We start from the raw sequence: 25,222 nt of genomic DNA on the forward strand, positions 1-25,222 counted from the left end.
CAAATCTTCATAGGTTATCGGTCTCAAGGGACTTTGACCTCTTCTTATTTTACTTGGTTGCATTTCTAAAGGAGCAGGATTATACAGCAGGAATGTCCACACAGATCTTAGGAGGGCTGGCCTGTTTGCAAGTTTTTAAGTACTCTTAAATGCAGTAGCACGCAATAATTAATCATTCCTTACACTTCTATAAACGTGATAAATGAGGAAGATCTTATCTATCTAGACACTTCACTCAAAGTGCTTTACAGGTAATGGGGATCCCCTCCACCACCACCAATGTGCAGCCCCACCTGGATGATGTGCCAGCAGCCATAGTGCACCAGTACACTCCCCACACACCAGCTCTCAGTGGGGAGGAAGAACAGAGTGATGAAGCCAGTTCAGAGAGGGGGGTTATTAGGAGGCCATGATTGGTAAAGGTCAGTGGGGGAAATTTGGCCAGGACCAGGTTAACACCCCTACTCTTTTCAAGAAACACCCCGTAATTTTTAATGACCACAAAGAGTCAGGGTTTTCCGTTTCATTCGAAGGACGGCACCTTTGTACCGTATTGTGCTTCCGTTACTATCCTGGGGTACTGACCAGGCTCACACCTGCTTAGCTTCAGTAGGCTGCCAGTTGTGAGTTGCAGCATGATATGGGTGAGCTGTGAGATGCAGTTCAATTGATCTATTTAGAACAGTAACCATCTGGTTTAGGTCTCTTAATAGATGTATTGGCATGAAAACCCACAGAAACACCGGCCCTCTAGGACCAAGATTGGACAGCCCCCTGCTGTACAGTACAGGAAAACAAAAGCTTGTGTAATGTCACCGAAATGCAGTGCAGGCAAGCAAGAGAGGCGCTGTCTCGCATATTTTGAGCATTAGTGCACGTTTCACTGTAGTGTTTCTACAAGACAGGTTGTAACAAATGCTGATCCAGCTTTAGTTGTTTCTGTTGGAACCCGATCTTGCGATGGACTATCTGAATTCACAGTCTGGTCTCCAAAAAAGCGAGGTAAAAACAGGCTATTCATCAAATAAAAGTATTTTTGGGGCTAATAAAGAATGAATGCAGAGACCGAGAGCAGTACGTTGATGGTTTAAGATATTACAGTTCATCAAGTCTTCAATCTGAGTCTATGTTATGTAAATATTTAACATGGACATTTAGATTAAAAAAATAGAAATACGTTGGAAAAGGCGTGTTAGTTACGTATACCTTGCTTTACAGAATAAATGTAGTTAGTAAGATGTCGGTATGTTTGTTTATCATAAAAAACGAAACAAACCCGTTTAATATGCGTAGTCTATATTAGAACCAAAACGGTATTTAAAAAACGAGTTAAACTGGCAACGGCGTACTTCAGCAGATATGACGAATTTAAATGCCTTCGACATCCATGGCAAATCGTCCATTGTATTTAGCGTAATCATAATGTAGACGTCATCAAAATGCTCTGGTAGTGCTCACGTTCGTCTTAGGTGTAGACGAAAAGTCATTAGAACAGATTGCCAAACATCTCATGAAAGAAAAAAAAGATAAATGTCTGCGTAAAGTATTAGAATTTGTCTTCTTTCATAAATAAACTGCCTGAATATTGAAATGATGAAATCAGAAAAAAATACCTTTTTTCCCATTAAGTGTTACTGTGGTCTTGAACGCAAGGTGATGATGATGATTATTATTATAATTATTGGTGATAATAAAAATTAAAAATATATTTAATTAATTATGGTCATTTTCCTAGAATGGGTTCGCAGAGACGACGGAAGAGGACAGGTCAGGAGCCGAATGCGAACCTCTTCTCAGAGAGAACCCGCTCCGGTTTGTCATTTTCCCCATTCAGTACCCTGACATTTGGAAGATGTATAAACAGGCACAGGCGTCATTCTGGACTGTCGAAGAGGTCAGTTCTGTCGTGGCTATAAATAACATGATGGTGAATTGACATATTCTTACACAAATATTGGGGTTGTTGTTTTTTCTCGAAATTGTTGCGTTTGTTGTGAAATAGGAAAGGTCCTTTGGACATTGGGGATTTTTTGGCATGTTAGTGAGGAAAAGGGGGTCTAGTACACATACCTCTGTCATACCTACTGTAGATGTTCAATCCTCCAATTTCTAAACCTCTTTATCCAGCACAGACTGGAGAGTGAGCTGGAGCCTGTCCCGACAAGTAACAGGCGCCATTGCAACACAAACACACACACACACACACACACCCACCCACCCACCAGGGCCAGTTTTTCCAGACGACATTTAACCTACCAGGATGTCTTGGAGAAGAAACCCATGCGAACATGGGGAGAACATACAAATGTCACACAGATGTGTGGAGTGGAGTGTCACACAGATGACACTCCAGGAATTGCACCCAGGGCCCCAGTACTGGAGGCTGCAATGCTGTACCTCCCGTGCCTGAATCTGAACTCTGTTATTCTGGGCCCTGGAGTTCAGTTAGTTGGTGAGCAAGGCCATGCAGAGTGGAATAATTTGTTCTGTGTGCAATTCCAGAAGGCTTGGAGCTGAGTGTTTCCAATCACTGGTTCAGGCTGGGGCAAAGGACCTCTGTACAGCTGGAGTAAATGACAGAGTGTAAACATTACTTTGCGATCCTTTGGCGAATGTGTTAACGAGGCCGGCTTGTGATCAATCTGTGCAGGTTGATTTGTCGAAGGACCTGGCTCACTGGGACAGACTGAAGCCCGAAGAAAGGCACTTCATCTCCCACGTCTTAGCTTTCTTTGCTGCTAGCGATGGAATCGTCAACGAGAACCTTGTAAGCAGAGCCTCCGTTTTGGGACTGCTGGTCCAGTTAAGGCCTTGTTGACAGGGGGTCCATTGTGTTAGACATATCTTATGGGTCTTTAGGTAGAAGTATTTAGGGGAGTCCCACAGATGGGGATGGGAGGGAAAAATGATCACAAGAAGTAACATTTCTCTTGTCTCTTTTACACAGATGTGTACATCCAAAAGTAAACACTGTGATGTAAAATGTTATTCTATCCCAGAATGTATGGAACTATCACGTCATCACAAAACTGGGATTCCCATTCAGATGTTATTGCTCTTGGAGAAATTTTTCCCCGCTTCCCCTTAAAAGACAGTCAGGAGTCCATCTCAGAAGTGAAAAGAAGTTTTTATTTCATGCACATAGGAGCAAAACACACAGAACTGCTCGGTGTAATTTTCTCAAAGTAATCAAACTAGAACAGTCCTTAAATAGTTTTCTATTATCTATCACGCTTCCCTCTGCTTACAGGATTGGCAGTGTTCCAAAATCACGCACATCTTCCTCCTTCCCTATTTGCTGAAGATATCTTCTTTTAATACAATTGGTTACTTAGGTTCCTAGCAGGCATTCCTAAATGACGGTATAGAATTACATAGCAGCCCTTGTGTCCAGCAGTCTTCCAATCCAGTTCAAACCAGTTCTAAATGTCCACCTTCTAAAACATTGAATCTTTCGCAGGGAAAGTGTGTACAAAGTTCACAGAGAACAACCAACACTCTCAACAACCTTGTGTGTGGAGGTTTAGTGCAAATAATGAAGTGAAACCTGGTTTGCGGTGTTTCTCAGGTCCAGCGATTCAGCCAGGAGGTGCAGGTCCCCGAGGCCCGATGTTTTTACGGTTTCCAGATCCTCATCGAGAACGTGCACTCTGAGATGTACGGCATGCTCATTAACACCTACATCCGGGACCTGAAGGAGAGGTAAGCATCAGGCTGGGCCCTGTTGGCTCACTCTCCTGAAGCCGCCAACACATGTGAGGTGTGGGGATGGACTTGAGCAATCAGCCGGTCTCAGATGCTGGAATGTAACGGTTCTCAGTACTTTCCCAAAAGACTTTACTGGATTGTCCCAGAACCATGCTCCTTAGCACGAGACCCTGCTGGTGAGTATTTAAGCAGAGACCTCTTGTCTTGATGAGGCGAAGAGAGTAACAGGGCGTGGGCTGGTATTCAGAGTCACTTGTAAGAACGGACTTATAAAAGACACATCTGTGTTTGAGAGCGCCTCCCACAGGGGTGTGTCTCTGTAGATTATATTATAATCTGTAATATAGTTATATATATAGATTATATTATTTTCTAGATTTTACTACATCATCATTTTTTTACCATTTGCACAGCCATGCTGGTCAGATAGCCTGCCGTTTCCACCAAGAGACTGTAAGTCTGTCTTATGCACAGGGCAGGCAGCTCACAGGGCTTTTCATCAGCAGGACAAGGGCTTGTGCCCAATTCACTGCAAAAGGACAAATCTGTGTGGTCAGTTTAAAACGAACAATTGCAGTCACATGTACCTGATAGCCTGCTATCATGGTAGGTCTGCATATATATTTACATCGGACTTGACAAGACTACAGTAGGTCCGTTTGTTTGTCTATGCTTTTTCTTAAAGTCTGTTTACTCTGAAATAAATGCGTATTTTCTCTGTTTTTAGGGAATATCTGTTTAACGCAATTCAAACTATGCCCAGCATAAAAAGGAAGGCAGACTGGGCTTTACAGTGGATATCTGACACAAAAGCTACTTTTGGTAAGGTCTGTTTAATGCATGGCTGGCAACAATTCAAGTGATAGTTTTGGTAAGTTGACAGTAATGTTTAAGAGGTAGACACTTCTATAATCAAGTCAACACTTACAGCTCTCATTGGCTTCTAAAGAAGTAGCATGAAGAGCTCAGACAGCGACAGAATCGTATGAAGAAAAGCGTATTCCAACTTTAGGAGGACATCACAGTGAAGGGTCAATGATTCTGCACTGAGTGACATCATTACACAGAGTAAATACTGGAATCAGATGACAGTTGCAAAAGCAATCCAGCTGTCCAGTTCTACATTTCATTGTGCCTCATCTGAGGAGCAGTGCATCTTGCAGTACCTGCTCGTTAGAATTAGCTGCAGTGCCACAGTTCCCACTTCAGTGAGGAGAAGCAATGGCAAACAATATCCCACAAACTGCACCTCCGTGACGTGATTTTTCCCCCCTTAGTTTCCAAACCTAAACATTGAACATTTATGCAGCATTTTCTTCTCTGCAGGAGAGAGGATTGTGGCCTTTGCTGCAGTAGAAGGTATCTTTTTCTCCGGCTCTTTCGCTGCTATTTACTGGCTGAAGAAGAGGGGTCTCATGCCAGGACTGACCTATTCCAATGAGCTTATCAGCAGAGATGAGGTAAAACCCAAAAGCAATGATAAGAAAAGAGTCGTGTGTGTTTTGGGATTACACATTAGCCACAGGAGCCAGCAAGCAACTTCAGCTATGATGCACAAAGCTAAAAACAGTGTCCAATCCCCCATGGTGTTCTAGCAGGTAGTCTGCCAGCACAGAGAGAGACTGCTGTAATCACATTGGTGGACAAAGGTCCTGAGGGTGTTGAGTTCACACTACAAACTGAAAATATTTTGTTTCAAAATATATCCTGGCGGTGTGTGGGAGGAGAAATACTTCGAGAGCTGTCTTGCAGTCATTTTCTGATCTGTCCGTCTCTCTGCGATGCATGAGCAAGTGAACATTTCACTAATTTCCAACCAGGGGCTGCACTGTAATTTTGCCTGTCTGATGTACAGCTACCTTGTGAGGAAGCCTTCAGAAGAGAGGGTGAGGGATATCATCGCCACCGCAGTCAGTATTGAGCAGGTAAACAGACAATCTGCCAGCAGCACAGTGCTGAAATGAACTAATCACCCCCTTTCAAGCACCACATCAACATGCACGTCAAACGCAAAAAGGAGAAGAAATTGGAGAACACAGCTGTTGACTCAGTTACATTGATAGAATTAAAAATATACCTCAGGCATAAGTGCTATTACAAGAGAGGTGTAACTGATTACAATGTGATTTCAGAGCTACAATATTTCATTTGAAACAAATTCACAAACCACTCTTTTCCAGTGTCAAGCAGCTATGTTTGATATATTCAAAAACCATGATGTAACATAATCACCATACGCTTGAGCTTTAAAGAGCTTAGTGCTACAGTACAGTACGTTTTCTGTCTTTGAAGGAGTTTCTGACAGAGGCTTTACCAGTGAAGCTCATTGGAATGAACTGCACCTTAATGAAGCAGTATATTGAGTTTGTGGCTGACAGGTTACTGACAGATCTGGGGCTGTCCAAGGTAAGACTGTATGAGTGTAGTATGAAAGTGCAAGTTACCCTTTACAGTGAACATGTCTTTCTTTTAATTATTCTAACACTGTCAGATTTGTTTTAAAAATGATACAAAAATGTCTTTAGTTTTTTTATGTGTGATATGTTTTTGAACTGCGATTTTGTCCGAAATGTCTCAAATTTAAAGAAAAAATATATCAAATTTACTGGGAAGCAGTTGGTCCTGTTCAACCCCAGACTCATAGTTTGCGTTTTTAATCTCAGCATATAGGCATGAGGAAAATGAAGTAGATATGTTGACATGTAGGAAAGACAAGGTTTAAAAAGATAAAATTGATGCTCTTTCCATATCTTATGTTTTGTATGTTGTGTCTGATTCTTTTAGATATATGAAGCAGAAAACCCATTTGATTTTATGGAGTCCATCTCCCTGGAGGGGAAAACCAATTTCTTTGAGAAACGAGTGGCAGAGTACCAGAGGCTGGGCGTCATGTCAAACACAGTGGACTGCAGCTTTACTCTGGATGCAGACTTTTAAAATTACTTTGGGGTCGTTTAGTTATTTTGATCACTTTCATTTTGCATTTGAGTTTTGCGTTCATCTTAAGAAAATAATTTTAAACATAAAGGTCATTGGCCAGATAAAGAACTTGTCTGTTTGGTCTTTGCTGGGCGGGCGACCCAAAAGGAGTGTTGCATAATAAAGCCTTTTATGTAACCTTCGCACGTTCATGCAGGAAAGCAGAAATATTTTTTTAGCAGGTATTTTCTCTCTTGACCAGTGTTCCGTTGATACCAGTCATGAATGACACCTCGTACTGACAGTGTTGCAGTATAGCTTTCAAACAGCTGAATGCAGAGGCTGTGAAGTAATCCCCTTTCCCTACATGTAAGCTAAGCTCTGAGGTACAATATCGGTCTCGACTCCACAGCCACATTTTATAGAAGTGCCAGATATTGGTAATGGTAACCATTTGCTGATATTTGGCCATCTGTTTTGAAAATGTGGATTCTTATCTGATTAACAGTATTGTATTTCTCCTTATAACCCTGGAGCTATGATGAACCACAAATGTTCAATATACTTCAGTGAGTTTGCAGTCATACAGTATACAGTGTGCATAGTATACAGAAGTATTTTGTCATATGCAAGACGTTTTCAGTAGTGAACTGTCCCCTGTACTACTGATCAATCAATAAATTTGCTAAAATATCTTAATCGGCTGTTTGACATTTTTCCTAGCCTTAAAAGTTTCAATATCAAAAATATTTGTAAGAGAGAGGTCTAAGAAATATATTCATTTAAAAAAAATCTAAACAAATAATTGATCAAAAGATTAATTTTATGTCTTAAAGTTAAAGGTCTATGAAAACATTTGGAAATTGTAATGTGGGAAACTGTTCATGGTTCCTGGTAAATTGTTAGTTTCTGCACTACCATCATTGAGGAAATCCAGTATTAGTGTAAGCCGATGTCTTTTTTGCTTTAAAGAAGATATCTTATTATGCAGTAGCTTCTCTGCTCTGGCCACCAGAAGAAAAGTCAAATTGGTCAGTAGCTCTGATTTTGTTTTACTAATGGCCACTGATACAACAAAAGAACATACTGATAATAAAGTGTAAAAAATGATTTGTCAAAACTATAACATTGAGATCAGGATATATATATATATCTTTAGCTTATATAGCTTGAATATGCATCCATTTTCAATTCAGTAATCACTTTATCCTTATAGGGCTGCAGAGAGCTAGACCCTGAGCTTAACCCTGCATCAGTCTGAATTGTTTTGCAAGTCTGCACAGACCTCTCATCGACTGTCACAAAATATAGGAAAACAATAAAGCTAATGCTTTTTTTTATATATGTGACCTAAAATACTGTGTCTTGTGTACTGCACTTATCACTGTCATGTCATGTAAAAATATCAGTACAGGAGGAAAATGACATGACATCCACTACTGGGTCATGGTTTATACTGAGGGGTCTGAATTTAGTCCACTAAAAAATGAAAAAACTGCATTCTTACTTTCGGGCTGGAGTCAATATTGACATTACAGTAGGCTGATATGCCTTGTTTATATCGTCTTGTAACATTAGGAAATGCTTCCAGTAACTGTTAAACAGTTCGTCTTTAGATCCTGGTTACTGTTAAAATCTTCATTCCAATGCGAAGACCAAGGCAAACCGTCTATAAACGAAACAATCGTTTACTGTTAAAAGTTAGCTTAAACTTAACCTGTCGCTTTAAAGACCACTGTCGTCTGACTCTGGACATTTGCAGACGGCTGGAAAAATAAATATGTAATGACGGGCATCGTGTAGCACCGGGGCTTCCGCCGGGTAATAACGCCTTATCATTTATTTGACGCAATTAGACGCGTTCATTTTCTTCGCTTCGGTATTTGAAGGTTACACACGAACTATTTTTAAACACGTTTTGATTTTTTTTTTAAAAAAAACTATTATTATTACCATCTTGGTTTCGTTTTACCACGCAGGAAATCTCGCCACACTCTCTCCAGCGTGTCCGTCTCTTATCTCTTTTTCCTGCAGGCGAGTCCGGGCAATTTCCCCCTCAGAGACCAGCTCACCCGAAACCTACCCAGGATCCCCCCTCCACCTCCTTTTTTTTTTTAAATCGCATCCCTTCCATTTTAATGGTGACGTTGCACTAATCTGCAGGAGGGAGTCCGGGCCTCGCTGGGGCTTTGGACTGACACGGAGCAACTTTCGCTTCATCGCCAGATCCTGGGAGTCGCGAAAGGGAGGGAGCGCCGCGTACGGGAACCGTAATAACACCGTCACCGCCGTCGCTAAGAACAACGAAAAGCCGGTGATGAAACTTTAAATCGTTAAAGAATCAGGGAGCTGACGGTTAGGTACGGTCTCGGTGGTTTTTCTGTTGCCTTCGGTAAAGGGGGATGCTGTCAAACTGAACCCCTCCCCCCCCGTCGCTGGTCTCTGCCCCACGACTGTCTGTCAGTGTTCAGTGTAAAAGATGGCAGCGAGCTGGCAGGAGGTGGCGACTAGGCAGGCCGAGGAGATATCCAGCCGCCTGCGGGAGTTGCTGTCCTCCGGCCTGGGCCTGCTCCGCTCCGAGCTCGGGGTGGACCTGGGTCTGAAGCCGGAGCTGTACCCGTCGTGGGTGCTACTGCTGCTCACGGCCTTCCTCGGGCTGCTGGGGGTCGCGGCCGTGTGGGCCGCGGCCTGCGCCGGGCTCGTCGGGGGCAGGAAGCGAGGGGCCAGAGCGGCCGAGCCGACCAGCCAGGGCGCAAAGGCCGCGGCGGCCAAGGCGGGCAAGCCCGAGGAGCAGAAGAAGAGGAACAAAAAGAAACCTGTTGATAAGGTAACGAGATCGCCTTCGGTACAGCCTGCGCTTGGGCACGACGTCACGATCGTTCTTGCACGGACAACTGAGCCGAAGTTGTCGGCGCTGAAATGTGACTGTGCAACTTTTTATAGCGTTTTGCTCAAAACGAGAATCCAAGGAGCGTGCACGGCGGAATAGGTGCATATATGTGTGCATTTTATATCAGTTGGGGAATAGTTTATGGCAGGCCATTTCTTGTTTGAATGAAAAATGGCGAAGGGACAGTTTCTGGCGACCTCTCCGTGAGGCCGAAAGTAGGTGGAAATGTTTTGCATACATAGATTGTTGTAGGTAAACGAATGCATTTGTTTAGCTGTAAATGGGGTTTGCATTGCATCCCAATAACAGTTGGGGAAAAACGAACTTTAGCACAAAAAACCACGTAATAATAAACTTGATTTTATTTTACGTTGTGTTACGCACTTGTGTCTGTTTTACAGACACGTTTTTAAAAGGCTTTATTAAAAAGGCACCGGACTTCGCTGGGCACATTGTAGCTCTGTGAAGTACAAAGATTACGCTCTATTACGTCAGTGCTCTCTCGAAATCCACGTAATCCTTCTCGCAAGTATCTCTTAACTTCCTGCCCCCTTTTACCGTTTGCTACGTGTTAATCGGATGTGATTGTAAACGGGGAGGTTGAATATTTTATCAAGGATGTTGTGTGGAATTGCTAAACGCAAAAATACAAAAGAGCTGCACCTTATAAATGCAGCGACACCTAATATAAATCCGCTGATCCTTCTGTACTGACGTGTTCACTAGAAAATTAAAGCGGTGCTGCTTTCTGCGTACTTATGTACTTGTACTGCCATACATGTGGCAGTAAATGTGCACTTTCTTGTCGCCCATGCTGAGAGTTCGTCTGCGTGTGTTTCCTGTGTCCCGCAGAAAGCCCAGCCGAACGGACGCACAGTTGTTGAGCTGCAGGAAGACGATGTCAAAGCCGCGGCAGAAGACGTCTTGAAACAGGCGGCAGAGGTGAAGACCGAAAAGGTGTGTTTGCGGTGCCGTCGAGGTCGCTTTCTAGACTGGCAGCCCAAGTCCGCAGACTTTCTAAGCGGCAGCAGTCCTGCCGTGCTGCGAGCGCAAGGGTCGGTTTTCTCCTTCCCTTCTGGAATAAAGCAAGGAAAAACGCGACCTGCTGATTTGTCGATATTTTAGGCGTTGACAACTGTGGGTGTAGGGGTGGTGGTGGTGGGGGGGTGCCTGCCCCTGATCTCATGGAAAGGGCCTGGCGGCGCCAGCTGGCCGTGTCAGGTTGCGGACTGGACGTGCGCGTGAAGCCAGTCCCCTCCCGAGCTGTCCGAGCGACCAGCGGACAGGGAACGGACCCCGTAGTGCCTTTCACGAGCTGATGAGGAGACAGAGGGCGCTTTTGTTCTGGGAAAAGCTGAAACCCCTCTCGCTGACCGGTTTCTGACGAAAAGAGAGTCGGCACGTTTTTCCACCCTGGACAGAATGTGGCTCTGCATCTGCATCCCGACGGTCATTTGATGTGCAAAGCAGTGCGTTTAGTGGCTCTTGTGCGTTTCCGTCGCTCATATCTCGGAGACCCGCTCTTTCTTGCTTTCTAGACGAAGAAGAACAAGAAGAAGCCAAAAGCTGAAGCAAAGCAGGCGCAGAATGCTTCTTCGGCGGATGGAAAAGAACCGGATGAAGGTATCGTTTCACCTTTGTGAATTCAGAGGCTGTTGAATATGAGCAGGTGTGTGGTAAATGGAAAGGGAAAAAAAAAAGCACATGATCCTTATTGCTCCAGGTAAAGGAGTAATGGTAAAGTACTGGCTTTTTCCCTAGCATCAATCCAAGTGCCGCAGTTCCTCCTTAAAGGCTTGAAGAGCCGAACCATTTTAGTCTCAGACAAGGACTCATCCTCATAGCCTCGGACAGAGTCCGCCCAGAGGACGTCTTTTAGAATGAACAGTGAAACACAAGTTGGAGGTCACACGCAGGAGCTATGAGGACGAGAGGCGGTTCTTTGTATAAAGAGTTGCGGTAGTGTGGAAAAAGCTTAGTGCCCCGCCTTATTGTTGAAGCTTAAACCCTGACTCCCGTTAAGGAAGGACTGAATGAGATCCTCGGCTCGGATAAGATCACTTTATTGGCCATTTACAATCTCGTGCGTTAGGAATTTCTTTCCGCATACCCCAGCTTGCTCTCACAGGCACACAGACGGGGAGAGAGAAGCTTGTGGGTCAGAGCGCAGGGTCAGCCATTTATAAGGCGCCCCCGGAGCAGGTGGGGTTAAGGGCCTTGCTCCGGGGCTGAACGGAGTAGGATTAATCTGCCGGCCGCGGGAGACGAACTGGCAACCTTCCAGCCACAGGCGCAGATCCTTAGCCACAGTGTCACCGCTCCGCCCTAACTACCGCTCCGTAGTTAGCTGCTAACGACCCAACCAGCTGGATATGCTGGATTCCCTCCTCTCGTTTGTAATCTTTCCTGTGGTCACGGTGATGCTCCTGTGACTGTAAGCGGGCCGCAGAGAGACCCCCTCTGCCCCGTTCCTTCAGGGAAGGATGGTCTCCTCGCCTGGGGGGCTGCTTGTCCGCTCCGGTTCCCCCGAGACGGGAGCCGAGAGCTTGGGCCCCCCCTCCCCGTCTCCGATCTGCCCCCTCGCTCTCGTTCAGGCACCTGGGAGACCAAAGTGAGTAACCGGGAGAAGAGGCAGCAGCGCCGGAGGGACAAGGGGCTGACCGAGGACTCCGGCAGCCCCGGGGAGGCGGCCCCCGCCAGCGCGCCCGCGGAGCAGCCCGCCGCCCTCGCCCCCGCTCCGCCCGCCGCCAGGAAGAGCAAAGGTAGGGGGTCCGGCTGGGGGGGGGGGGCACGTCAGCGCTTCTGGTCCCGTAGCTCAGAGGAAAGGCAGCTTGGTAGAGTCTGGGCTTGGTATGTCCTAAAGAGGGGTGGGGTGGTAGTGGCTCAATTCCTGGGGTGCTGTCTGTGGGGAGTTTGTATGTTTGCCCGGGTCTCCTCCGGATGCTCCGGTTTCCTCCCACGTTCCAAAGACAAGCTGGTGTGAGCGTGTGTGTCCCGCTGTGGACTTCCCTCCTGTCCAGGGTGTATCCGGCCTCGTGCCTGGGGCTTGCAGGACCAGACTCCAGCTCAGCCTGAACGGGATAAAGCAGTGAGAAAATGGGTGGGTGGACACGTACTAAAACGAGCAGCTGCCGCCAAGGGCTGGAGATTTTCATTAAGAATGCAGCATAGATTGTGAGACTATTATTTCATACTCGCGATTTGGACATCCACTAAAATGCACAGATGTTTGCATGGTGCGGACTGTGGATGCTAAGAGGCTGGTGAAATGGACTGGGGTCAGGTTTGATGAGACGTGCCGGAAACGCTGCTCCAGTTCATGTGATACTGGTGCTTGTAGCTGTATAACTCACTTGTGGGGATTGGAAGCCTTATAGTTTCTTGCCCACCTGAGACAAGTTGTTTTTCTTTGTGGTCACTCACCAGGGAGTATAAGATTCCCATGGGAAAATGCTCTGCTACTTGGGGATAGGAGGAACTATTAAATGCAGTAAGTCACTCAGTATATCCTCTGAGTGCCTAAATGGGTGCTTGTGCTTTGTGAGTTACATTTACCGCTGTGTAGAGGTGTGTATAAATATTTCAAGCAAAAATGCTATGTATAGAATATAGAAAGATTGTGGGAGTATGGACCAAGAGTTCCTTTCTAGACACAGCTAGCTGAGATCCGTGGATGAATGACTAACTGCCGAATGGGCCAGATGGGACGAATGTCCTCTTCTCACTTGTAACCCTTCTTAGGTTCTTAAACGAGTAATCCTAAATACCCTGTGATCAGGGTCTTTGTTCTTGTCAAATGCTCTTCATCTGGTCACTTGTGTTTTGAGAGAGAGGGCCTGTGTCTGGGCTTCTGCAGCTGCGTTTGTCGAACGGTCTGTGAAATGAGCCGAATTGCAGCACGGCCGCTGGGAGGCGTTCGATTCTCCGTCGGAGACTTGTGCGGAGCAGCACATGGCCCCATGTGTTTTCCGAGCCACCCTGGGGCTTCTGTAAATAAAGCCACCTGTGTACCAGGGGTGCGCTGCTGTCTCATGCCAGCATATGTTTACTTCTGCCCCCCCAAATCGGCATCAAAGGACGTTCAAATGTTGGAAAATGCTTTTTAATACCGTAGATAGACAATGAAACACAACCGGTATGTGGTAGAATTTCTTTCCCAGTAGTTTAAAACGCTTGGTACCTCAGGTTTTGATGTGTGCTTGTTGAAGAAGCTTGGTCCAAGCACACAAGTAATGAATCTGTGTTAACTGAGCTGTTGGGTTCCTCACCACCTCTGTTTCTGATTGGAGGGTGGATGGACCGCTAAGAGGAAGTGTTGCTCAGATATACCGGTGGCTTAAAACTGTTATTTAGCCCATGTGAAGAACTGTGCGTGATAAACAGGCACTGCCGAGCGGTGAGACTGGTGCTCGTCGCACACAACAGGGAACATGGGGACACCTGAGTGGATAACAGCAGCGTCCCCGTGTGCTTGTTTTTGCTCCAAGCGTGGAAGCGGTCCCCTGGGTTGAGCCTGTTTCTGCCCATAGTTTTTTACACTTGGCTCTCCTTCCTTGTACACTGAAGAGTTTTAGTTCCTCTAACCTGTCTTTAAATGTCAGGCTCTTGAGACCAGGAATCGTTTTTGATGTTCTTCCTTGAACGTTTTCTATGGCTATAATGTGCATTTTGTAATATGGTAACCAAACTGGAACACAGTCTTGTTGAGGTCCTACTAGTGCATAGTGGTTGAGTATAGTTTCCCTGGATCCTGGATTGAAATTCTTCCCTTTGAACTCTAACTTTGTTTGCTCTTTTTATTTCTTCCTTACTGTGTCTTGATGAGGACGTGGAAGATCCCACATAAACACACAGACCCCCCCCCAAGACTGAACCCCAACTGCTAAATTTGACACCTGGCCTTTGTAAAGGCAGAAATGAACTGTAAAAAAATGCCATAGAAAAAAAATCTGCTTGCTAGTTGATTTCAGCTTTTTGGTTAGGAGAACCCTTTTTCACTTGGAGTCATTTTAAATAGAATAATATGTGTATTTGTGTGAAAGGAATGTAACCGTTTGACGACATGTCATTTAATCCATTTAATATTACATCTCCAACATTCACACCTGACTGCCTCCCTACAGTCATTTTTTTGTAATATCACCTCTTTTCTCAGGTGATCTGCATCGTAACAAGCCCGGGAAAGATGCTGTCATATCTCAGGGTAAGGAACTTTCTACTAAATGTAGAAATTGTTGCTACTGTAGAGGGGGGGTGCATTTTAATTTTAAGATGTAGGTCGTGTTCACAAGCATGTTCATAGAATGCTGTTTTAATGTTCATTGATCCAGCTGCCTTTAATGTATCTTTAAGATTAAATGGGGAAATGAAAGTCTCTTCACTGGTATATTCAGTAGAGGCTGTATAAAGTAGTGAAGAGACTTTCATTTCCCCATTTAATCTTAAAGATACATTAAAGGCAGCTGTCCTGTGGAGTCCCAGTCCGGCAGGTTATGTAGGTCAGTATTAAATGATCAATTTCTAAAGGTATGGAATAATTCTGTTGCCAATTTTCAAGGTTAGCATTGCTGTCCCGCAGTGCTGGAGCCCTGGGTTCAAATCCAGCCCTGGGGTGCTATCTGTGTGGAGTTTGTATGTTCTCCTGTGTTTGCATGGGTTTCCTTTGGATGGGCTGGTTTCCTCACACAATCCCAAAACTTACTGGTAGGATAATTGGCTTCTGGGAAAAACTGGCTGCGGTATGAGCATGTGTTTGTGTGTGTCCTGCACAAGGTGTATCCCGCCTTCACCCGTTGCTTCCTGGGATAGGCTTTGGCTCCCTGTGATCCTCAATTGCAAGAAGCAGTTAGAAAGTGGATGGATGGAAATGTTAAGTAATTTAGACATTATTTAGGACTTAGTACCAGAGTTCTCCTAATGGAACGCATTCCTAGATTGAATTATCAGTAGCTTAGGTGTCAGTCCTTAAGAACCGGTGACCTACAGTATAACACTCACTGGACTGGGGCCCTCTGGGATCGGGGATGGAGAACCCTGCTCTCGTTTCAGCTATGCACTTGCTCAGCCCCGAATATCGAGTCAAGCCAATACGCGTCGGGGAAGACTGCGGCGCAGTGTTTAACGAGCTCGCGCGGTGTCTGTCGCGCAGTGTCGGCCAGCTGGACCGAGGCGCCGGCGGTCAACGGGGGCGGCTGGAATGACATGGCCATGAAGCTGCCGGCTCAGCTGTCGGGCGTCAACGGGGAGACCTGGAGCAGCGCCTCGGAAGCACCTCCCAGGAGGAGCCTGGAGCCCGCGGCGTGGGGCCAGGGCACAGAAGGTACCTCTGCGGCTCAGGCGCGTTCTTCTGGCCTGTGTCTGAAGTTTCCGAGTACAGTACTGGAAGATTTTGTACAAAATAAAGAAAATACTAGGTTTAGCTGAGAAGTTTTCCCCAACATAAACACAGTTCACTAGAAATAGCAATGTAATGCGCATTGTTCGCTCCTTGTTCTGGCTGCCCGCACGCAGATACATCCTCAAATGCTGTAATAATCTTTTGCAGGTTCATGGACCACAGTAGATGCAAGAATGAAGAAGCCAGATCTGAATCCCTCGTCTTTCACCGCTCTTGGCTTAACTCCTGCTGTTACTGGTATGAAAAGTCTCCCAGTTTCCAATATCACTTCCTATTTTGGAAAAGTACCCTTCCGGTGTGAATCTGTATCGAATCCGAGTCCATAGTCTGCCTGCCTTCACTACAGGAAGAGCTTGCAGTGCCAAAAATAAAGTTTCTGCAGATGTCTGCGATGCCAAGCATCGACTTAATCGACTGATAATAAGACAAATTTAAATGTACACATTGAAATAGATGTTTTGCATCTCAGATGAATATTATTTTCTTAAATGTAGCGCTATTTGAATTTTGACTCCATAATGGCAAAAACTGAATTCTTAAACTAAAAGCTGTTGGTTTTTTTTACCTGAGCTAAGAGCAAATGCTCAGGACAGACAGAAAAGGGGGTACACCAGATTTTTCTACTTTACTTTGCTCTTTTGCACACCCTCCTGGTGATGGAGGGCCACAGCCCACCTGCAGTTACGGGTAATTTTTCATTCTCAATCACTGCTAACTTGTAAACATGGGCAATAGAGAACTCGGTGAACAGTTCATTTGAATGAAGCCATTCAGCGTCCGGGGTGACCTGCACCTAGACACAGTGCTCTAATGGACCAGGAGTGAAAAATTGTGAAATAGATGATAAACCTAGGAAAATGCACATTTTAAGTCTCTGTTTTAATGCACATTTCAGTGCATGTTCAGCATCTGTTGTCATCCCACCACCTTCTGTAATAATATACGTGTTTGAATTAATCTTGCTTCATTGATCTGTGTTCAGTGTAGCAGAATATAATCCATACATAACAGTTCACACACGTTTTTTGCATGGCAAATGTTTTTCTTAGCAGGTTACAGATTAAGTAGTTTTGTGGAATTACTGGATTTGAAACTCAGTAGTTTCTGTTCTGCTTAGTGGTATCGCACCATATTATACCGCTGCTGTGAAGTGTTTCATTCTCTTCAAAAGAAAAATAGTCCATGGATTAGTTTGGTCACTTCAAACTGCATAGTGTAATTCCACCTGTGCACCAGTAGATGGTGTTGTTCACTCGTTCACATGAGTCTGCCTGCTTGTGGATACGTCATTGCAGGAAACTTGTGGTACTCGTGAGGATTTCATGTGACTTGTGAGTTTAGTCTTTATAATGCATTGCTAATTACATTAATTGATTGCAATTTAATTGATAAAGGGGTAGCATCCATTTGAAATGCAGTTTTTGAGATGGAGAAACTTCCGTTGTCATGCAAGACAATGTGCTCTCTTTTGTTTTATAGGTGCAGAACCAGGATCCCAGACTAACGCTGACCTGCAGTGGGATGGTGGCCAACATAAAGTGGCGGATGAGTGGTCTGGCTTAAGTAAGAGATGTCAAATGACACAAAATATAACGCTGTGTTGAAACGTGTCATTAATTTCATTTCTTTTTCAAATATCTGGTGTCTCAACTTTTTAATGTGCTGTTTGATTGTGTTGCATTTGTGGATGCAAATTGTCTTTTGAGCTCTTTTTTCGCGAAGGTCTTCTAACCGACTTGCGCCACGCGTTCAGCAGGTTCTGGTGCGCGCAAGCGAGCAAGTCGTCATCGATGTTGAGACAGTTCTGTAATTGTGATGCAGCCTGGCGTGTTGGTATTCACGTGTTTCTAGAACACCCGCCGTCTCGATCGCTGCAGGAATCCACGGCAGAAATAGTTTCCCTTATCTAGCCCATGCCAGCTTATCCACGAAGGAGGAAGAAAAGCTGTTATGTGAAGCGAAGGGAGAGAAACTTGGGAATACAGCCTTTGTCAGCTGGGTGAAACACCCATCCGCACCTGCTGCTGAAACCGCTGTGTGGTTGCTCTGTAGATGGGCTTTCCTCGGTGGACCCCACCTCAGACTGGAACGCTCCCGCGGAGCTCTGGGGGAACTATGAGGAGGAGCCGGAGGCCCAGACTCCTGCCCAGCCCCAGGAGCCGGAGACCGAGCTGCAGAAGGTCAGTGGCTTAGCCATGCGTGTGTGTAGAAGTGTTGAGCTCACACTGTCGCACACCAGGATGTCAAGTCTGAGTAAATCTGCATCATTGCCTGATAGGATTAATTAACCAGTTTAGAGTTATTTTTGTTGCGAATGAAGTGGCAGGATCGTCGCCTCTCCTCTGGAAGCTCTTGCCTCTTAGCTGCTGTTCTCAATATATCTTTCTTTAAAGTTCAGCTGAGCTCAGGGAGCTCAGAATTGCCATGCTTTCTTACTTTTGCCTTCCTAAACCGTACTGAACTTTCAACTCTTAATTATCTGCCAGTTTCGGGACTGTTATGAATGAAAATCCTTATGAATGGCAGAAGTTCTGTAATAGCTCAAGCAGAAGTTCTTGAATGTAAGGTTAAAGGGACACAAGTATTGTACAGTATTTGAGGGCGCATTACGATTCGGTTGTTTGCTTTTTTTCCTAAGTCAGGATAATACGCTGCATGTACATGTATCGGTGGACTTATTTTTGCAGATACTTCATCTTTTCTCAGTGATTCTCTGACAGAAATGTCGTTTCTGAAGCTCGGTCTTTAGGCTGGCTTGTGCTTTATAGCGCATGTTGCAGAAGATCGCCCTGTGCTTACAGAGCCTTTTGACTTTGCTGCTGTGTGTTAGGTATCAGATGAGGAGAAGGAGAAGGTGGACTCTGCTGCTGCTGGTGGTGGCAAGTCGAAGAAGAAAAAGAAGAAGAAGAAGAAACAAGGAGAAGAAGCCAACGCTGCCCTTCAAGTATTGTTGAAAAGTTACCGTATAAGAATCTGTAGTTTTGTAAGATTTTGTGCTTTAGGTGTGCACGTTTTAAGGCCAGAGTGATCAGTGTGACACGCCTCTCTGATGCCTTGTAAAACCTCAGCAGGGTCCCAGTCTGACTCTGTGACTTTAGCCAGGGTGTCATGTGCAGCCGTTTCCCAGCATTCTCTGCACACAGGCGTGTATATTGCCGAGCAACTGTAGCAAAGCTGAGTTTTAAAAAGTCCTTCCTGTTGCATTTTCTGAATTGGAAGGAAACGGAAGAGCAAGAAAAGGAATCCTGGGCCGAAAGCGAGGCTGGTGCCAAGCCTGCCCGACGCGAACAGGAGAGTGACCCGTCTGCCAAAACGGCATCGAGCAAGCCTGCGGAGGTCAGTGCGGCCGCCGTCCGCGTGCAGGAGAGAGACCAGGCGTGCTGAGCACCAAAAGAAACGCCACATGTACAACTACAGCGTATTCACACGGGCTCATTGGGGAAAATGGGCACTTTCTTATAGCAGGTGCACTGATATCGTATTGCACAAACGTGACACAGGTAAATATAAGCTGTATATTAAAATTCTCATCAGCAGGGGGTTTGCTGTGAAAATCATTAGGCTAGTTATAATAATAATAATTGCTTACACTTATATAGCGCTTTTCTGGACACTCCACTCAAAGCGCTTTACAGGTAATGGGGACTCCCCTCCACCACCACCAATGTGCAGCATCCACCTGGCTGATGCGACGGCAGCCATAGTGCGCCAGAACACTCACCACACATCAGATATCAGTGGGGAGGAGAGCAGAGTAATGTAGCCAGTTCATAGAGGGGGATTATTAGGAGGCCATGATTGATAAAGGCCAATGGGGAAATTTGGCCAGGACGCCGGGGTTACACCCCTACTCTTTTCGAGAAACGCCCTGGGATTTTTAATGGCCACAGAGGGTCAGGACCTCGGTTTCATGTCTCATCCGAAGGACGGCGCCTGTTTTACAGTATAATGTCCCCGTCACTATACTGGGGCATTTGGACCCACATGGACCACAGTTGTGTGTGGTCACAGCAGTACCAACTGTACATCTGTGGCTCATGCGTAGCACCAGGCTACAGACGCTGTCCTGTGTGAGTTCTGTACTTCTTTCTTCTCAAAGAGCCAGGACCAGCATGTCTCCGTTTGCTGCTCTCTGAGCCCTAGATGCAACATTTCATCCCATAAACGTTCAATAAGGCTCAAGCCTCGCAAGTAAGGGCATCCTCAGCATAACTGTCCCATTCTTGAACAGCTTCGTTCTAGACATTTAGACATCTGTTGTCCACAACAGTTATGTGCAGAGCCAGACGCTCTAGACCTGGATGTGGGCCACCAGGGTGGTCTACACAAAACCCTTGTTCGTCTCTAAAGAGCACTTGGTTCTACTGCTGGTCAGTTCACCTGAGGTGCTGTTCCAACTTAGTGAAGGCAGGGAGCTATTGTTCTTATTTGATAAATGGGGCACATTGGTACTTTTTTTTTCTTCATTGATTTTCGCCAGGCCTTACAATCAACAGGTTGAGCCACTTCATCTCCTGTGTGGCGAGATATATCCCTGCAGCGGTATCTCACGCGCATCATGGTCAGTCAGGAATGGTTAATCAACATGACGTCTGAAACTTCCAGCCCCTTTCCAATTTCAGTTTAGCATCATAACTCAGAACAAAGAGACATGGTGAAAAGTTTATTTTGATTTTTTTTTTCTGCACCTTTAAGATTTTAATCCAGCCAGAGTAACACGTTTCTGGAAGTTAAACTTCGGCAGGCTTATATGGTTAAAACAAAAATGCTGTGTGATGTATTAAGACAAGTAAGCGAAAGGTTTGTAAAGAGATGGTGAGGGGCTGGAATTTAAAACGGGCGGAAGAGCAGCTCTGGTGAAAAGGCTGACACTATAGCCATGGTGCTGTGGGATATATGAACGGGTGACGATGACGCTGTGCCGTTGTGCTCTTCAGGTCCGGGCGGAGCGGGCTGTTCCCGCAGTGACCCCGCTGTCTGCTCCCGTGCAGGAGAGGGTTTCCCAGAAGACCCCTTCACAAGTGCCACAGAGGCCGTCGGGCCCAGAGCCTGCAGTTCCCACTGCGAAACAGAACAGCGTGCCTCCACCTTCACAGAGTGAGTCGCCCGGGCACCTGCTGCGCCGGCTGTTGGTTTAGGGTTTTTTCTTTAAGTGGGGCGGGGGGGGGAGTGTGACCGGAGCCCTTTATCGTCAGAAGCTGGCCATTTAAAAACAGACAATAGACCTGCCTTTAGAACCCGGGTTGACGCATCGCTTTGGAAAAGGGGGGTTGCTTCTGTTTCTTGAATGTTATGTTGCGGCTGGAGATGAGGTTTCAGCAGGGCCTTCCTCCTCACTCCAGATGATATTTCTTCCCCATGCTGAGTGTCGTTAAGCAGACAGGTTATGTTTTAGTGATTTATAGGTGTGGAGGAAGTGGCCTGAAGCCTGGTGATTATTCACAGATGTTTCCTTGGTTTGGATGAATGGCAAATCAAGTTTTTGAGTGAACATGCCTTAATGGATCAAACACACTCCTTCAGTGCCTTCTCATCCAGATGGGCTTTTGCCTCTGCTGTGTTGTGACTTGCAGCCAGAAGCTGTGATAATAGTTTTTTTTTAACTTTTACTGTCTTGCGACTAATTGGAGGAAATCTGAGTGACTGCAGTCGCGGTTTCAAAATTAAACAGGATTTAATTTGTTTGAGTTGGTTTCACATAGTCTTTTATGAAAAGAATGATTGTTGTCGTATTAAACACAGCTGGCCTTGGCTTTCCATAGACCGTTGCAGTGCCTGAAAAGGTATTACTCTGTGGATGTGACTGCCAGTTATATTCCAGAAAACTGCAAGGGTCCATTCTTGAGTCTGAAATTAGTTGTAACCTTCCCTCGATTGTCTTTTTTTAAGAAAAAGTCTCATCATTTACAACTCATTTTAAGAATAGTTTGAAAGATGGCTTGCGGTCCAATTATTTTTTTCCTCAATGCTGTCCATCCAGTTTTTTTCTCCTCTTCTACGTATCATTGTAAGGAGGCATCTTACATGGTACAACAGACAGCGGACTGTAGAAACATTCTGTGGATGAGGAGGGGAGGAATATTTGCTCTATTAAGCAGCGAACCACAGACTATACCAAGACAATACTGTCTACCAGACCTCATTAAGGTGCTGCAGATCATGAAGAAATGCTTTTGTTTTGCTTGCGGTCTCTCCATATTTTCAGTGCTGTTACATCTTATGAGGCTGACCTGAAGTGTTCGTAGGAAGAAGATGCTTCTATAGTTTTTGTTGTCAAGTGGTACTATGGATTAAAATTTTGTAGCTCAGTTTGAATTGAGGTGTCATGTGATGGTATTTGAGGTTCTTCCATTTAAATAAAAATAGGTATCTTAGAAGCCTTTCAAATAATATTTTAAATATTTAAGCAAAAATATTTGCTTGCTTTACAGATAGCCATGTATTCATAAGAGGTTAGGATGCATCTCACAGGGTACATATTAAATTATAATAAATAGTGTTATTAAAGGATGTGAAATGAAAACAGTTTCTCAAAGAGAAATTTCTTTAATGTCTTTCATTAATATTTGTTGCAAGTTGCTTCTTAAAAAGCGATGTTGACATTTTTGGATTTATATTACACACACCTGTAACTCATGACTTAAGATGTACAGTAGGGCAGTGATTTATTTTACAGAAGAGGAAAGCAGGCAGTTGTATCTGTTTGGGATTCACAGGATTAACGACTAAATTCTGTGCTCAATAAGAGGACCATAAGAGTACAGTTTGTGTATTTTACTTTTTTTTTATTTAGCACATCATTGGTCATAAAAACTAGGGAAAGTTATGATATGTTGATTTTCCTTTTTTTGAGTAATATCTTTATAATGGCAGATTTAATTTGCATTGTCAAATAGTGTTTTCTGGTATTTACAGAAATGATGCATAGTAGCAAAAAGCATCTTGTTGAGTAAGTAATTTCAGTTCTAGTGAAAGGCAGTACTTTTCAAATTGCTTTACTTGTTTCTGAAACAGCTTTTATGCTTTTAAAGCAAAGCTGTCTGTCAAACCGATCACACAGGGGACAGTAATTGGCCACATTAAGATGGTCGACAATAGTGCTGCTGATCTTCTATCTTAACACTTCTCCCGGTTTCCTTTCAGAAAAACCGGAAGAGAACTGGGAGTCACCAAAGCAAGTCAAGAAGAAGAAGAAGGCGAGACGGGAAACATGAGTTGGAACCTGAGTAGAGATGAATAATATGCAAAATGATTTTGAAGAAATTCATGTTTATGCAATAATTTGAAAGTGTACAGAATTTTCTACAAATTTTGACTGTACTTTTATAACATTCAGAATTGAACTGTAGTCCTGACCAGCTTTGTCCTGAGCCAACCAGGACTCATGAATTGCATCTAACATCTGTGTGCTGCAAGCAATGCTGCAGGTGAGGATTTCCAGGAGGTGTAAACCATTAAAAATGATATCTGGTTGGGCACAAGGTCAATTTTTTTTTTTAATTTACATTAAAATAGTTTTGGGTGATGTACGTCCATTAACCCTAAAAAATTACGTTATTGTACGACTAGTATTTGCAGTGAAATAAAGACTACAAAGGAGAACAAATCCTCAAGTTGCTACCATAGGCCTACCCTTTTTTTTTACACTTCACATATTGCACATGATAAGGCGATAAGTTCTAGTCAAGCAACTCGGACATAAAAGCAGTCAAAATGTGAAGTTCCTCACTTAGGAAATAGAAGGCAAAGAAATGTGTATCCAGCATGTAGCTGGCTAATTCTAATCAATGCCTGCGATTAAGGAATATCTCTTTCTGGGGATGTTTCTTAGTGTATTACACTAAGATATTTGATTAGTGTGTTTTTCTGCCTATTTTCCATACTGTACTGCATTGTGCCCCAACCTCTTAATGTTATCATTTCTGATGCTACCATTATATTGTCTTCAGTTTTCTTTTTCTTGTAACCTCTTTGCCATAGAAAAAGCCAAGCCATTTGTAAAGTAATATAGGCCTTTTCTACAAATTGAGATTACTGTGAGTGCGCTGTGCTGCAGGTTAATGTACCTTTAAGTGTTTTTATTCTTATTCTTAGAAGAATATTCTAGAATGTATGTCTTTCATTCCCTTTTTTTTTACTGCTTGAAGGAAGCAACATATCGAGTGCAATATGTGATGTAACATAGGCAGACAGGAAGGAGGTCTTTAGGGACAGCTTTAACAGTATCAGGAATGAAATTCTATTGCCTTAAGCTGTAGTATGTAGGATGTACCTTTAGATCTGTTCACTGCAAGTAGGATTTTTGTTTCATCAGGTCTTTTCAGGGCTGAGGGGGTGGGGGGTGGTCTAATCCTAAACTGTATTTTTTAAAACAAAATGTGTTTTTGGACCTGATTGCCATTGATGGACACTGTGTGATATACAAATTTAGATTGGCAGGTTTTCTTTTCATTTTTTTTTAATACTAGTTCATGCTGTGACATGTACACTGTAAATAGCCTTTACCAAACTTACTAGCTTTTGAAAAGGACCACATATGCCAATGCCAACCTAAGGTTACGGCTGTCACCGAAACAAAGCTCCGGGATGGTTTTGTTTCTGACGCTTTGAAGAGAACGAGAAAGGATGGTGTGTCGCTATACGGTACTGACCTGTGGCACTGTCTGGTAACTACCTTTATGCATATTTGTCACAGTGTATAGCAGTGGAAAAATACTGGTATAGCTGCAGAAAACCTGCCTTATTAATGATATCATTCTGTTGTTTTCCTAACCAATAATGATGACTAAATTTAAGCAGATGTGTTTCTACCTGTTCCCAGATCATGGAAAACAAGTATGTTTACGTGTTTCAAGCGTTTGTTAAATGCAATGACATTTCTAAGTTGATTTGTTTAAATAAATTGATAAACTTCATATCTGCACGGTGTTTAATGTTATCGTCTTCACAGGTCTCGGTGTATTAATTTGTGAATTGTTAACTGTGCAAATATAACATTTGTGCAGAAAGTTGACCCCGAAAAGGATCTCTGAATTGCGGTATGAGCCTGTATCTGAGCTCAAGCATTTATTCAAAATGTTTTTGAAGGTCCCATGGCAAGAAAAATGTTAAACCTGATCATATTTATCTACACAATGCACATTTAGTATTAATAAGAAATGTAAATAATTTGCTTTGGCACTTCCTGCAATTCTGTGAATGCGTGTTGTTGTAGGGGGTTTTAGTGGTTAAACATTTAGCCATCCCTTTTCTAACTGCTTCATCCAGTTCGGGGCTACAGGGGAGCTGGATCCTGTCCTGGACAGGTC

General features: G+C 44.2%; 2 protein-coding genes across 2 annotated transcripts; both read left to right on the forward strand.

Moving 5' to 3' along the window:
- Positions 1-845: 845 nt before the first annotated feature.
- rrm2b (ribonucleotide reductase M2 b) lies at positions 846-7,326 on the forward strand. Its single transcript, XM_088600773.1, has 9 exons — positions 846-1,002; positions 1,736-1,894; positions 2,651-2,767; positions 3,569-3,702; positions 4,436-4,530; positions 5,035-5,168; positions 5,529-5,633; positions 6,001-6,114; positions 6,493-7,326. Exons 1-9 carry the CDS (start codon positions 961-963, stop codon positions 6,643-6,645), a joined length of 1,053 nt encoding a protein of 350 aa, XP_088456899.1. The 5' UTR covers positions 846-960; the 3' UTR covers positions 6,646-7,326.
- A 1,087-nt stretch (positions 7,327-8,413) lies between these two features.
- Positions 8,414-24,829, forward strand: mtdha (metadherin a). Its single transcript, XM_088600771.1, has 13 exons — positions 8,414-9,454; positions 10,370-10,474; positions 11,056-11,140; positions 12,112-12,279; positions 14,673-14,720; positions 15,666-15,836; positions 16,062-16,151; positions 17,394-17,477; positions 17,967-18,094; positions 18,745-18,858; positions 19,134-19,250; positions 20,852-21,011; positions 23,058-24,829. Exons 1-13 carry the CDS (start codon positions 9,107-9,109, stop codon positions 23,126-23,128), a joined length of 1,689 nt encoding a protein of 562 aa, XP_088456897.1. The 5' UTR covers positions 8,414-9,106; the 3' UTR covers positions 23,129-24,829.
- The last annotated feature ends 393 nt before the right edge of the window (positions 24,830-25,222 follow it).

Source organism: Lepisosteus platostomus, chromosome 12 (assembly GCF_059453375.1).
Source record: "Lepisosteus platostomus isolate fLepPlt1 chromosome 12, fLepPlt1.hap1, whole genome shotgun sequence".
Lineage (NCBI taxonomy): Eukaryota > Metazoa > Chordata > Actinopteri > Semionotiformes > Lepisosteidae > Lepisosteus > Lepisosteus platostomus.